Genomic DNA, 15,823 nt, shown 5'->3' with positions numbered 1-15,823 from the left:
AGACTGGAGTAATGGCTGATGAAAATTCAACTTTGCATCACAGAAAAAAATTATATTTAAAGGTATATTAAAAAAAGAAAGCTTATTTTAAATTGCAATAATATTTCATAATATTACTTTTTTCTGTATTTCTAATCAAATCAATGGAACTTTGATGAGCATAGAAGACTTCTTTAAAAAACATTAAAAACCTGATCCCAAATATTTTTTATATAATTCATGTAATTATTATTTTGTTATAAATAATACTGTAATATATTTATATCAAATATTACCTGTTAAATATTAATGTATAAAAATAAAATTAACAATGTATATTTTGTTTTTATTGTCAATGTTTACAGAACATTATTTTTTATTATCAAAAAAGCAGAACAGTAAACAACTAAAAATGTGTTTTCATCTTGGATACTTAAAGTAATGTTTGATAGTTAATACTTTCTGTAAAAAAAAAACTAGCATGATTTCTAGCATGAAGCGTGGTTTTTGCACACCATGCGTGGCGGACCGTCTGGTCAGATGAGGTCTTATGAAGCCCAGAGAACAGCGAGAGAAATAGTGAGAATGGGATGAAGGCTGTGGCGTCAGGGCTTGTGAGGTGAAAGATGAATGTGTGTCACGGACAGCAGTCCATCCTTGAGCACAGCTGTGTCACTACCATTTCCTCCACATGATGGACAGATGAGCACACCATCTTTACGCTTACTTTCTCTCTCCCTCTCCCGTTCTCCCTCAGGTCTTTATAGGCGGCTGCTCAGTAAATGCATTCTCTGGTCTCCCCATGTCAGAGGTTTTTTTTTTCCTTTAAATCTGTATCCACACTTCCTGACAGCTTCCTTAATCTTCACCGCCACATACAAATGTTGGCAGAGTAGAGAGAATTTGTAATATGCCACCAGCATGCCCTGATCTCCCCCTGCTCACCTGCCCCCGTAACTGTTGCCCGCTGCACATTTTCCAGGCTGTGACGGCGTTTGACGTAGGAACTAACAGGGCTGTGCTTGTGTGTCTTTCAGCAAGCAGACGACGTGGCGCAGACAGACGGCTCTCAGCAGCTTCAGCTCCAGCCCTCAGACTCTTCGGAGAAACAGCAGCCCAAACGGTTACACGTCTCCAACATTCCCTTCCGCTTCCGTGACCCAGACCTCCGGCAAATGTTCGGGGTGAGTCTCAGGCCTCAGCCAGATGGCAGCAGGTTGTATCTCAGAGGAAGGCCTGATCATCAATCCTGTTTAAACTCTGACAAGGACATTGATCTTATATGCAACAGTGCAAAACCTGTTTAGTAACTGTAGTCTGTTTTGTTTTTTCCTCCTCTAAAGTTAGACATTAGTGGGACTAAACAAGGTCAATTTAACATTTTAATTGAGTTACCTAGTGTAGCCATTGCAGTCTGATTCCTGAACAAATTAATATTTTTTTTTAAAACAAATTAAAAACATACATTGTAACCAGTGTACTCCAATTCCTAAGCGGATGAATCATATGAGCCATGTTTAGTGAATCGGAAACATACAGTGCAAGCAGTGTAGTTGGATTTCTGAGCATGTTAATTGTATGAGGCGTTTTTTAATTATTAAAAAAAACAAAAACAAAACATACAGTTCAACTAGTGTAGTTCACGAACAAGTGACTCAGTTCTTTGTAGTGAATCAAACACATATAGTTACTTTATTTAACTTTTTTTTTTGTAAGATTTATTTCTTTAATTCTATTAAGGAACCAAAGCCAAAGACATTTCATAATGTCTTAAATTACTTTCATATGAAGGCTTTTCACAGCTAATTAAAATGTATTATATACCAAAAAAATGTATGCAATTACACTACCAGTCAGATATTTAATGTTTTTTAAAGAAATCTCTTCTGCTCACGAAGCCTGTATTTATTTGATCCAAAGTACACGAAAAACAGTACTATTTTGAAATATTTGTACTATTTAAAATATCTGTTTTCTGTTTGAATATATTTTGAAAAGTAATTTATTCCTGTGATTTCAAAGCTGAATTTTTAGCATCTTTATTCCAGTCACATGATCCGTCAGAAATCATTCTAATATTTTTTATTTGCTGCTAAAAGAAAAACATAGTTCAACTAGTGTAGTTCACGAACAAATGACTCTAATGAATAAATTATTTTTTGTAAACCAACAAATACATTCATTGTCATATGAAGGCTGTTCACAACCAATAAAAGTATATTGTATGCCAAAAATTTATGCAATTACACTACCAGTCAAAAGTTTTTTAAAAAACTGTCTTCTGCTCACCAAGCCTGCATTGATTTGATCCAAAATACAGCAAAAACAGTATCATTTTGAAATATTTTTACTTTTTAAAATAACTGTTTTCTATTTAAATATATTTTAAAATGTAATTTATTCCTGTGATTTCAAAGCTGAATTTTTAGTGTCTTTAAAAGTAGAATAGTAGAATTTTTTCAGGTTTCTTTGACGAATAGAAAGTTCTAAAGAACAGCATTTATCTGAAACAGAAATCTTTTGTTACATTATAAATGTCTTAATCATCACATTTGATCATTTTAAAGCGTCCTTGCTAAATCAATTTCTATCATTTCTTCCCCCTAAAAATTTTTTACTGACTCCAAGCTTTTGAATTATATATTGTTACAATTATATATTGTATAATGTTACAAAAGCTTTTTATTTCATATAAATCCTGATCTTTGGATCTTTCTATTCATCAAAGATGTAAAAAAAAAAATGTGCAAAAAAAAAGTACTCAACTGTTTTAAATATTGATAACAATAATAATAATAAATGTTTCTTTAACAGCAAATCCACATATTAGAATAAATTCTGAAGGATCATGTGTCACTGAAGACTGATGTAATGATGCTGAAAATTCAGCTTTGATCACAGGAATAAATTACATTTTAAAACACATTCAAACAGAAAGCAGTTATTTTACATAGTAAATATATTTAACAATATTGCTGCTTTTGCTGTATTTTGGATCAAATAAATGCAGGCTTGGTGAGCAGAAGAGACTTCTTTAAAAAACATTAAAAATCTCTCTGTTCAAAAACTTTTGACTGGTAGTGTATATTTGATCAATTCAGCAACTGAGTGGAATATTATGTAATTAATGTGAACAAAATGGTAAAGACTTAACATTCTGTAGAGCACAGCCCAAATATTTTAACCTAACCAAAGTATTTTATTTTTCACATTTTTCTTTTTATCCCTCCAAGCCTAGAAAGTGCATGACAAAGTGTTAAATGAAAACTGCATTATATTAGTTTTAGTTTGTATATGTAGTTTGTGACAAGGAATCAGTAAAACTTATTTTTCAAAAGCAAGGGTATTCAATCAAAAAAGTATTGTTACAGCGTCAGGCTCGGTAATGGTTGGTCATTATTTAGCGTTTTATCCACAACTACTGCTGCTCAATCTGCGTTTAGATGTAAGCACTCTCGGCTAGAATAAAAAACAAAACTAATGAACGACTCGCAGCTTTCTTTAACCATAGAAACATCTGTGCCCGTCTCTCTAAGACTGGAGGACTCATACAGTTAAACTCCAGCATACCTTTGAATTAACAGCAGCCAGCAAGGGAGCGGCGTTAAACACTGGCAGCTTGTTACTGGAGGCTACAGGCAGCGTAAGGAGGAGAAAAAACATTGTTGGTCCCAGCTTGTTAAAAAGCCGAGTCTGTGTTTACTAAGGGCACTGTATAGCGAACAGTAACACTTAAACTGGTGGAGGACTCTGGGTGCATTCTGACTGCTGAGTCTTGAGAACATCTGTTCCTCACGCTCTTTGTTCTCTAAGAGAGGCTGTCCTCTCCTCTCTGCTCCTCTCCCGTTCATGTGATGAGCAGAGAGCCACACAGTGGTCCCACCAGTGGAGACGTAATTAATAGCGCTCCTCACTGTGGTTAAAAACTAGAAGTTTATCCTCATTAGGTTTGTGTTGGCTGACAGCTCCGATGTGAAAACAGGCATATGTGTGACCAAGTGTGCGTATGTTTGTCTGAAGAGACTGCTGCAACTTGCTGTGAAGTCTCTTAGGGACCCAGGGGTGCAATTATATCATGCCATAGATAGACTAGTGGGAGAGGATGGGATGGACAAGCACTGCACACCTCTAAAGTCCCAAAAAATGCACGAAAAGGCAAGTCTGAGAACAGTGGCTGAAGCGCAAGGGGAGAAGATTTCCATCTAGTGAAGGTTTAACTCCTTAAGCACTTACTCGAGGGGTTTACTGGCTACCCCAAGTTCTCAAACGTTATTTTATTATTTTATTTTATTTAATTTAAGGAAAACAGTACAATTTTGAAATATTTTTACTGTTTAAAATAACTGTTTTATATTTGAATATATTTTGAAATGTAATTTATTCCTGTGATTTCAAAGCTGAATTTTTAGCATTATTACTCCAGTCACATGATCTTTCATCATTTTAATATTTAGATTTGCTGCTAAAAAAAACCTGAACAAACCAACCAACAAACAAAAACATTTATTATTATTATGTTGAAAACAGCTGAGCAGATTTTTTTTGGTTTCTTTGATGAATAGAAAGTTCAGAGGAACAGCATTTATCTGAAATAGAAATCTTTCGTTACATTATAAATGTCTTTATCATCACTTTTGAAAATAAAATATAATAAACTGAATTCAACTTTTAAATGGTATAGTGTATAATGTTACAAAAGCCTTTTTTTTTAAAAAAAATGTTGATCTTTGGATCTTTCTATTCATCGGAGAATCCTGAAAAACTTTGCTCAACTGTTTTAAATATTGATAATAATAATAATAGTAATAATAATTATAATAATAATAATAATGTTTCTTGAACAGCAAATCAGCATATTAGAATGATTTTTGAAGGATCATGTGACACTGAACACTGAAGTAATGATGCTGAAAATTTAGCTTTGATCACAGGAATAAATTACGTTTTAAAATATATCCAAATAGAAAGCAGTTATTTTAAATAGTAAAAATATGTCACAATTTTACTGCTTTTGCTATATTTTGGATCAAATAAATACAGGTGAGCAGAAGAGATTTCTTAAAAAAAAAAAAAACATTAAAAATCTTACTGTTCAAAAATATTATGTAATTAATATGAACAAAATTGTAAACACTACCTGGCTGCCCCAGGTTCTCAAAAGATATTTTATTTTTATTATTTTATTTTTTGACAGATATAAATGACAAGGCTGACATATATTAAATGGAAAAGTTATTTTAATTTGTAATAATATTTCACATTATTAATATTAGTAAAAATATTAGTTTTTACTGTATATCTGTTTTAACATAACTATAATAAAACTATTTGAGATTTAATTGTGAGCCCGTTGTGTCTTAGACAGTCTCAAGACAGAAGTACATTTTAAATTAAACCTCCAAATAAATTACTTTTATCGTTCAGTGTTAATTCTTTTGATTATTGTAGATAAACACTCATAGATCAAGCTCACTTTTAATTCAAGACAGCTTTTAAAACCATTTCTGATTTCTCAATTTAGCAAGATGGAAATTCAATTTGCAATAGCTGATTATGAGAACTGCAATTTTACGAGTCTTTTTCCTCATTCGAGTACACTGGCTTGGGCCATAGTCAAACAAAGGGCGACGATTAAAAAGCTCCATTACCCAACCTTATTTGAGCCTCATTTTATAATTAGAAAAAGACATCCAAAGCAATTATACAGATGAGTATGTGGATTTAATGCTAGTGTATGAAATTGCTTTTAAAGCACCACTATGACGATTCCACACAGAGGCTGCAAAATTGTGCTTGCAATATCCCGACTCCTCCCATAATACTCCCCTGCGCCGATTTGAGCGATCCTACACTTCAGTGCGTGCAGCATATGTATATACTAGCAATAAAAATGGCCCCCAGCTCTGGGAAAAGTTAGTGGTAGATTAAAACAGGTACCTTGTTATTCTGAATTAATAGACCGTTATTCCCCTCGGTACTTCCCTTAGAGGTTTGAATCTTCTAAAATATTGATCACCCAAGGGAATGCAGAGGTTTACCTAGAATCTCAAACAAGAGCAGAAGCCCCATATGGCTTTGTAATGGGTTTATAATGATACCTGCTTGATTTCCAAACAAAACTGCCTTAATGTCACACTACCGACTCGCTTTTTTAACTACCCTCCCTCCGCTTACACAGCAACGCTGACTCGCTTCAAACAACTCTCTGAAGCGTTTTCCCAACCTATCAAGTGTGTGCACCACCAGCAGTCTTGCACTGAGATCTCCCATTGATCCTAATTTCATGTAGGCCTACACTCTTATTAAAGCTCTCTGCTGCAAAGCAGTGGCGATGATGGGGCCTATGGTGACTAGCTGTGATTAGTTCGGTTTTCCCAGGGATGACTACCCTGGGAAATATTTCAGCAATACCATAAGCCCATTAGGGTGGGTTAAAACCATTAGCGTCCGCAGACTTTGTTTAGAGCGGATCGTCTGCAGTCGTGAGCAGGTTCACGCTGAGATGCAAATGCCGGCGTTTGATTCCGGCTCTGGCAGGAGGAAAAAAAGCGACTTAATTTGAACAAATGGAGGGAATCGTGTCAAGTAGCAGCTGTTTGGGTTTGGCTGTGGAATTTGAATTGGGCTGGGGAAGAAAAAAAAAAAACAAGCGTGGTAGATCAAGCAACAGCCGGACGAAATGAACTGCAAGGCGTGAGTTTTTTTTCCCCCCCGCGCGAGATCAGAGCGGCGCGCTGAGCCTCCTCCTCGCCACAAACATGCACATATACAGTCCGCCTCGGGTTCTCCCCACGGCTGGGCGGATGAAAGGCGGCTCTTCTTAACCTTATTAGTGACCTGGGCCCTCGATCAATCCCATTGAGCCGTAGGTGCCTGGAAGGCCCATTTCTCCCCTGTTGTGCTGAAATGAAGCCGATGCGGCCTGCTTGACAGGGTAATTAGTTTTAATGAAATAATACAGCCATTTTAGACAGCAATTAAAACCTGCTTTCATTCCTCCCATTAGGGGAACTTAAGGTTTTGCTTTCATTCCACCGCATTCCGTAATGATCTCCAAAGCCGGCCGCGTTAAATGGAACGCTTAAGCACCGCTAACCCTCCGGGGAGCTCCGGGCCGGCCGTCACTCCTCTCCAGCGACCGCCAAAGTGGAAGAGAGAAATGCAAACAGAACCTTTATCACATGTGTCACTTTGTGCAGTTGCTCTAATTGCTGTCCTACGCTTTCATATAAACAGTCATGCTTACTGGCACATTTATAGCGGTGCACCCTGGAGCCTCCTGCTTCCATCTAACCAATTATTCAGGCCTGTTCCAAATTACTTCTTAAAGAAGCTGTCTCCTCCTTCGGCTAGAGCAGCGGTGACCTTGCGTTGGCATGTTGGTTTATTTATTTATTGAAATAAACCTGCTTGATTCAAGGTCTCGTTGTGGAGCGCCCTAACCAGTATTCTGATTAGCATACGGCGAGGTTAACGTGTGGGCGTTTATCACCTCTAATCAAGCTGTGGTTTCTTCAGGGTTCACCTTTTGGCCGCAGGTATGAGCGACGTTCACTCAGAGGCCAAGAAAGTTCAGGCTTCTTTCCTCAAATCCATATGCTGCATTCAGCATCCGAAAGAAGCTTCCAAACAAAGCGGTATCTCGGGGGGAGTGGTCAATGCCTCATGGCTAATGCTAATTAGAGAATAAAAATGAGAGATTGGGCGTTTCAGTGAATGACAATCAGATAAAACCACAGAACGGAGCGCAAATAGCTGGAAAATAATAACCGAAGTGACAGGTAATTACGAGGATGGTATTCGTCACTGAGATAATAAACAAATATATGTTTTATCATCGCCGATGATGGCTGCTCTATATCCAATTATCCTTTTTTTAATTGAGTCGGGCGTTTGGTGTTAAGTCAAGCCAGAAATACCCTCTCCTGTGGCTTCGGCCAGCTTTTATCAGTCAAAAACACCACAGAAAATAACAAGCCATATCGTGTCATTAAGAGCACTGGTGCATACACAGCAGGGTGCCGCTGTGATCTTTTGAAGTTTGCTCCCATCAGCAGTATGTCCTGCTCTTTCCCAGAGTCCCGAACCAGCCGAGAGGACTCATGTAGCACAACTGGTTAGGCAGCTGCAAATAACAGCCCTCAATTAAATTTACATCATAAGATCTGAGGTACTTTTTGAAATATATGAAATGAATTTGTAGTGTAACTTGCAAAGTTAACATTTTCTGAATTAATCAGTCTTATTGGCTGAATCAGTTAAGTGAGTGATTAATGTTTTGAACGAATCGAATGAGTGAATGATTCATTTACTCACTTAGAAAAAGAGTCACGTTTCCTTCCTCAGTGAATCAGTGTTTTTGAACAGTTCAGTTGGCTGGATGTTAAAATCACTGTCAGTTTAAAAGTAGTATGTGGTTCAGAATTCAGTCACAGTTTTGTTTTTACCCCTGAATTACTCTTTTATTGTACCAAAAGAGTGAATGATTCATTGACTCACTCTTAAAGTGGATTTCTTTACAGTAGTGAAATGCAGTATGTCTGGATTACATTCATACTACACACAATCATACTATAAATAATATACTTTTTTAATGGTGGCAAAGTAGTTACTTGTACAGAAGAAGTACCTACTTGAAGAGTATGCGATTTCAGACACAGCCATCCTAGTGAAAAATACATATGCTAAAATGTATTTAAAATACATTTATTTCATATATAGTATACTACAAATACATTTGCATATTATGTACTTAATAAAAATACCTTGCAATTGTACTTTTAGTATAGTAAACTGGTATAATTTTACAATTAATTCACTTTAGTTGTGTGGAAGTAGTGCTGAAGTCCAACTAAAGAAATACTTAAGTATATTTGATTTTACTTCACGTACACTTTAAATATTTTGCATTTAAAGTCAGATTTTATTTAAAGATCATACAGTCATCAATAGTGACATTAAAACATATTTTAGGCTTAATATTAAGAAATATGCATTGTGCGGAAGTAGTACTCCAAATAAAGATTAATTACAATTTTTATATCATTAAGTCTCGAGCCATATGTCAGTAAATGTGTTTATAGACTTGAACTATGCTTAGTATAAAATAAATGCATTTTAAATCTATTACTTTTTTTTTACTAGGGCAGTCACTTCTTTGTTTTGAAATAATCTAATGCATGAATGATTTATTGATTCGCTCATAGAAACAGTCACTTGTTTTGCTCTTGAATGATTGGTGATTGGTGAATCGAATGAGTGAATGATTCATTGACTAAATCATGAAGTCAGTCACTTGTCACAAGCAACCGGTACCTGCTGCAGAAAGAGTCACTGAAAAATCGCCTCTACAAATATAAAGCCTGGAAGTAACTGCTGTGTAATATTTTATTGCAGAAGTTATTAAGTTTTACTTAATATTAAGGGGATAGTTCACCCAAAAATGAACACTCTGTCATTAATTACTACCTTTACTACCTTTCTGGAGCTTGAAAATGTCAGTTGCAGGGTCAGAAAGCACTCGGATTTCATCAAAAAATATCTTAATTTGTGTTCAGAAGATGAACAAAGGTCTTACGGGTTTAGAAGGACGTGAGGGTGAGTAATTAATGACATCATTTTCATTTTTGAGTGAACTGTCTCTTTAAAAAATGTTCAGTATACTTTGCAGTGTTTAAATGTATAGATTCAGTCACTTAATGGTGAGAAAAAGTAGCAAAAGTAACTTAACACTTCATTTCGTTGTGGGAGACAACATAATTAGTTATGTTTTATACTGAGTAACATTGTAATGCGTTACTTTTAAAGTAACCCATTACTGATGAATTGTGTTCATCAGTATCATTTCTCTGTCATGGCGAAGGACATGTGTGAAAGCTTGTCTTACGTGTTCATAGTGAAAGCGGTGGGTTTACTATTTTAGCTCCCTGTGCAATCAAGTGCTCAAGTTTCCTGACAAACTGCAGAAGAGATGAGTTCTAATTACTCCTTCTCTCTCCCTCTCTGTCTTTCTTTCTTTCTCCCCTGTCTCTCCTCTTTTCTTTTTCTCCCTACCCATCTCCTTTTCTCTCCACAGCAATTTGGGAAAATTTTGGATGTGGAAATTATTTTTAACGAGCGGGGCTCTAAGGTAAGTCAGCTGGAAGAGCAGTTCTTTGTCACTTCATACTTCTTCCTCCCCACAGGTCTCCTCTTCCCTTCATGAGCCGAATAATTACAGCTCTTACACAGCAGCCGCAAAGTGACTCAAACGTCACACTCTCACACTCGCTCACACTGAGCCGAGACACGTTTTGGAAAGGTAGCTACGCCGAGAGACAACTGAGCGGTTTCAGCTGAGTACGAGTCAACTCGCCCGGTTATATAATTCAGTGAAGTGAACGTCTGACCAACACGCAGTGATTCTGCTCTTAGAGCTGTCCCGCTGTAATAAGATTCAGCTGTTTAAATCTCCAGTCTTGTGCTAGAAAACGGGTTATATATAGCCATTCTTCCATATAGCGCTGCTGGTCTCAAAGGAGGGTGACATTTTGCTGAGGAGAACTTCTCTCACCTCCTCCTAGGTGATTCACAGGGGTGAATCTGCTGGAACAAACCGTCACAGAGTACTCAACCTAAGCTACGCGCATTAAGATCAGCCGATCGTTCACAAATAACCTGTTTCCTACTGGCCTTTTGAATTCCTACGCAGCGGCTCTGTTTCAAAATCTAGTGAGCTGCCTACATAGGGAGGCTTGATTCACAATTTATTCCAGTAGATTTTGGCATTAGCATGTTGCTAATCTGTCATTTGATATGATAATATGCATAAAATGACATTGCACGTTCAATTATTGGAGAAAATAATTAATTTTAATTACAGTAAAGTACTTTTTTACTGATGCCTTTTAGCATTGAATAACATTTTAATTCTTGAAATTATGAAAATTAGAATATTTTGTCATTTTTATTTGCTGTATAATTATATAAATGCAGTATTATTTTTATTTTACTAATTCATATATATATATATATATGAATTAGTAAAAATATAAAATATATATATATATATATATATATATATATATATATTTTGAATTTTATTCCATACACAAATGTAAAATATTAATTGTTATATATGCACACATATACATGTGTACGTATATACATTTTTTATCTGTTTTTGATATTTATAGTTCATATATAATGCAAAAAACTTTTCGTACAAAAATGTTAAATATTAACATTTAAATCATGTCTACATGTATAAATATTTTACGACTGTTTTTGCAAAATGCAAAATGTTTAAAATCCATGCATATAAATTAAGTATTTATATTCGCAAACATATTATATATATATATATATATATACATACATATATATTATTAATTATTAAATATAATTTTAATGAAAATGTATATAATATCATCTTAAAATATTTTTAAAATATTATATTGTTTTATATATATATATATATATATATATAATTATTATTAATTATTGAATATGCATTTAATGTATATGTATATAATAGCAGCGTGATATAAATGTTTTATATGAATATTTAATTGTATAAAATTTAACATGAAATGTTAAAAAGTATTTAAAATAATCTATAATTTTTTGAGAACATGTTTTTTCCATACAAAAATGTTAAATATTAATATTTATATATGCACACATACACATAATGTGTACGTATATACATATTTTATATCTGTTTTTGATATTTATAATTTATATATAATGCAAAAACAATTTTGGTTTCATACCAAATCGATAAATATTAACATTTAAATGCATATATAATGTCTACATGTGTAAATATTGTATCTGTTTTTGCAAAATGTTTAAATTCCATGCATAGAAATTCTATTGTATTTATATTTGCACACAAATTATATGTGTGCGTATGTATGTATATATACAAAGGACATGTTTTTCCTAATAATTTTATATTATATTATTACATTTGGAATCAACACTGCATTTGTGTAATTATACAGTATATAAACGTGTGCAGAGTTTTTATATTTATTTGTTTATTAAAGCATTTATTTATTTACATATACTTAAATTTATATCAACTCTATTTACATGCTGACTTTTGGAACAGCCTCTGCTCCTGTGATCCCTTACTATACTGCCTCTGTAGACAGCTCACTATAGGTATTGGAACAGAACATGTACTGTATGTTTGTGTTATTTATAAGATAGTGGCTGAGCTTTCTAGCTGTGTAAGCTAATTAAATCCGTGATAAAAGGGAAAAACTACAAGTGCTATGTTGAACACGGTAGCGCAAAATGTCAAAAGGATTAATTTTGCGGCCTATTCCTTTTTGATTTTTCTGTTTCCTCGCGGGCCAAGGATTCCAGGGCTGGTCTTTATTCATGCCAGACACAAGGAATGGAATGTCCATGTATGCATATCATACTCACAGGCCTCCCAAAGCAATTACCAGGCCGTACTTGCAAAGTGTGTATGAACTAAAAGACCAGGGCTTGTTCCACGCTCTTGTTTGCTGTGCATACCTAATAGCTGTTCCGGATATGGCGTTTGGGTTGCAGTTGGCCATAACTCATGGCTGACAGCAGAGGTGGGGGTGCGGGGACAGAGCAGGCGCTTCCTAGCTGGAGTGCACGACTGTGTGCATTAAACCTCTGAGCTCCTATATGGCCTTGGAAACATTCCTTACATTAGTTTATATCATTTGAAGACAAGGGCAACGTCTGTAATTTATAAAGAATGAGTTTTATGCTTACTGATGTGCTTGGCAAGACAGATGCGAGATGCACTAATGTACACATGCATGCATGCCAAATATTTCAATATTAAGAAATTCAGAATATGTCACTGTTGAATATAATCCTAGATTGCTGTGTCTCTTTTCCAGTAGCTCTCACACTAAAGTAGGGCTGCATGATAAATCTTATTTTAAAATGTTTCATTGTAATTTGGCATGGTTTCATGGTTGCGGTTGCCAGATTTCACAAACTTAAATCCCCCAATCAAAGCTTTTTTTCAGAAATCAATACATTTTATGACTATGGTTCAACCATGTGCTCTTTGACATTATGGAAAAAGCGCTGATTAGCTAGAAACACGGGAAACTACATAATTTGGCGTTTAACGATCTCCGCTGAGATATTCTGCTCAAATACAGTTGAGGCCAAAAGTTTACATCCTCCTTTCAGAATCTGCAAAATGTTAATTATTTTTACCAATAATATAATATAATAAGATATTTCACATAAAAGTGTTTACATATAGTCCACAAGAGAAAATAAAAGTTGAATTTATAAAATTGACCCCCTTCAAAAGCTTACATTTCTTTGATTTTTAGTACTGTGTTACCTGAATGATCCACAGCTGTGTTTTTTTGTTTAGTGATAGTTGTTTATGAGTTCCTTGTTTGTCCTGAACAGCTAAACTGCCTTCTGTTCTTCAGAAAAATCTTTCAGGTCCCACAAATTCTTTGGTTTTTCAGCATTTTTGTGTATTTGAACCTTTCCAACAATGAATGCATGATTTTGAGATCCATCTTTTCACACTGAGGACAACTGTGGGACTCACATGCAACTATTACAGAAGGTTCAAACGCTCATTGATGCTCCAAAGGGAAAACCATGCATTAAGAGCCGAGGGGGTGAAAACTTTTGAACAGAATGGAGATGTGTATATATTTTTTTTTACTTTTGCCTAAATATCCTATTTTTTCAATTTAGTACTGCCCTTCAGAAGCTGCAGAAGATACGTACATGTTTCCCAGAAGACAAAATACATTAAATTTACCCTGATCTTCAAATTGAAAAAGTTTTCACCCCCCGTCTCTTAATGTATGGTTTTTCCTTCTGGAGCATCAGTGAGCGTTTGAACCTTCTGTAGTAGTTGCATATGAGTCTCTCAGTTGTCTTCAGTGTGAAAAAAATGGATCTCAAAATCTCAAAAAATACAGTCATTGTTGGAAAGGGTTCAAATACATAAAAATTCTGGAAAACCAAAGAATTTGTGGAACCTGAAGGATTTTTCTGAAGAACAGCAGGCAGTTTAACTGTTCAGAACAAACAAGGGACTCATGAACAACTATCACTAAACAAAAAAACAGCTGTGGATCATTCAGGTAAGAAAACCGTATTAAGAATCAAAGGGGATGTAAACTTTTGAACGGAGTCATTCTTTTAAAATTCAGCTGTTGTTTTTTCTTGTGGACTATGTGTGAACATCTTTCATGTGAAATATCTTATTCAGGTCAGTACTAAATAAACATTAACATGCATTTGGTAAAAATAATTAACATTTTGCGGATTCTGAAAGGGGGATGTAAACTTTTGACCTCAACCGTAAGTGTTATACAACCAGTCTGACTTTGTTTGCTGCGACTAAATCTGCAAGCAAACTATGCAAGTTGACATTTTGTAAAATTGCATTAATTCTGATTAAATAAATAAATAAATACTAGTTATTAACCGTTTAACCATTTTCATGCAGCCCTACCCTAAATCCTAATTTCACCTTTTACTAATGCATAGAAGTTGCAACCTTGCTGACTGTGACCTTTTTCTCTTTCTTCCTCTTTCTTCTTTTCACGCTCACTATATTTGTTTCCCATTCAAAAATCTTCAACCACCCTTCATCTTCTATTGGGAATCCTCTATGATCACATCATCTCAGGGTTTTGGTTTTGTAACTTTTGAAACAAGCGCAGACGCAGACCGTGCACGGGAGAAATTAAACGGTACAATCGTAGAGGGACGCAAAATTGAGGTGCTTTCCTAATCTAACTACAGTATCATCACCCCACCATCCCCGTCCCATGAGAACATAAGCACTGTCGGTTTAATGGAACGCGCATTGCATTGCATCCCAAACGCTCACTTGTTGTGTGCATGCTGCATGTTTCATGTGTCTTTGGTTTTGTGGATAAATATTACTTTTGACAAATGTGAGAATTATTGTGTACGTGCGTTTGATGTGCATGCCATCAGATTTTTAGCTTTTTGCTTTGATGTTCATGTGCAACTGTATTTAAAGAAGCTTTTGAACTTTTCATCATCACTTACAGTGTGTATTAACCAATGCTTCATCTCTAAAAATATACATTTTATTTTCATCTCAAAATATCAAAGGCCTGTCAGCATAACTTGTTTATCCCAAACAGCCGAGCTTTATTTCTTCTTTCACATGTCTTGAGGACACAGTCTCTTTTTCTCTCTCTCTTTTTTTCTCCGAAGGGCTATTAAGATTTTCTATAGGACAATTAAGATAATTCATGTAATGCACAAACAATACCTAGACCTATATATCAAGGGAGAGTCGAGGCCAGTTGTTTCCTCAAGCTAAATGACCTCTGGGCCCTGTGGAACGGAAAGCTATTAACGCTAATTAACATGAGGGTGAAATACTAACATGGCTTCTGTTGCCAGCGGCCATGTTTAAATTCCTTCGGCGCCTCCCAACAAGCTGCTTGGCCTCGCTGTGTGTTCCTAAAGTCCCTTTAAGGCAAGTCGGTTCATTCAGTGGCCATCTTGGTAACATCCCTGAGCAGCTGTTTTTTTGGCATGCTATTTACTTGAATGGTAAAGGCCAAGAGCTCTTTGAAGATTATATGTTAATAATCTGACAACAATGGTTTTGTGTAACTCAAATCCCACTAAAAAGTACATTTTCAGTGAAAGTGGAAATAAACCAGCCGGTGATTTTGTGTTACATGTAACCAGAAGAGCTTGTACAATATGGCTCCTCCTTCCTGAGGTTAAATATAGTGCTCATGAAGTCGGCGCCTCAGGGTTGTAGTGTCTGGGAATATGTAGAAGTGTCTAGACAATGTGGCAGATTAAATTGCGGAGAAGGCCTCAAGGAAGC

General features: G+C 35.4%; 1 protein-coding gene across 9 annotated transcripts in view; it reads left to right on the top strand.

Moving 5' to 3' along the window:
* rbfox3a (RNA binding fox-1 homolog 3a) overlaps nt 1-15,823 on the top strand; it is a 498,709-nt gene that overhangs the window by 445,166 nt on the left and 37,720 nt on the right. For 7 of the 9 annotated variants that reach the window (XM_051123725.1, XM_051123726.1, XM_051123720.1 and 4 more), the window contains 3 exons: nt 1,017-1,163; nt 10,055-10,108; nt 14,633-14,725. In XM_051123725.1, the coding sequence (XP_050979682.1) occupies nt 1,017-1,163; nt 10,055-10,108; nt 14,633-14,725 (294 nt within the window). The remainder of the gene's footprint in view (nt 1-1,016; nt 1,164-10,054; nt 10,109-14,632; nt 14,726-15,823) is intronic. The other 2 variants (XM_051123728.1, XM_051123727.1) reach the window with 1 other exon arrangement.

Source organism: Labeo rohita, chromosome 12, assembly GCF_022985175.1.
Source record: "Labeo rohita strain BAU-BD-2019 chromosome 12, IGBB_LRoh.1.0, whole genome shotgun sequence".
NCBI lineage: Eukaryota > Metazoa > Chordata > Actinopteri > Cypriniformes > Cyprinidae > Labeo > Labeo rohita.
Note: the sequence above shows the minus strand (reverse complement) of the source record. Positions and strands in the feature narration are given on the sequence as shown.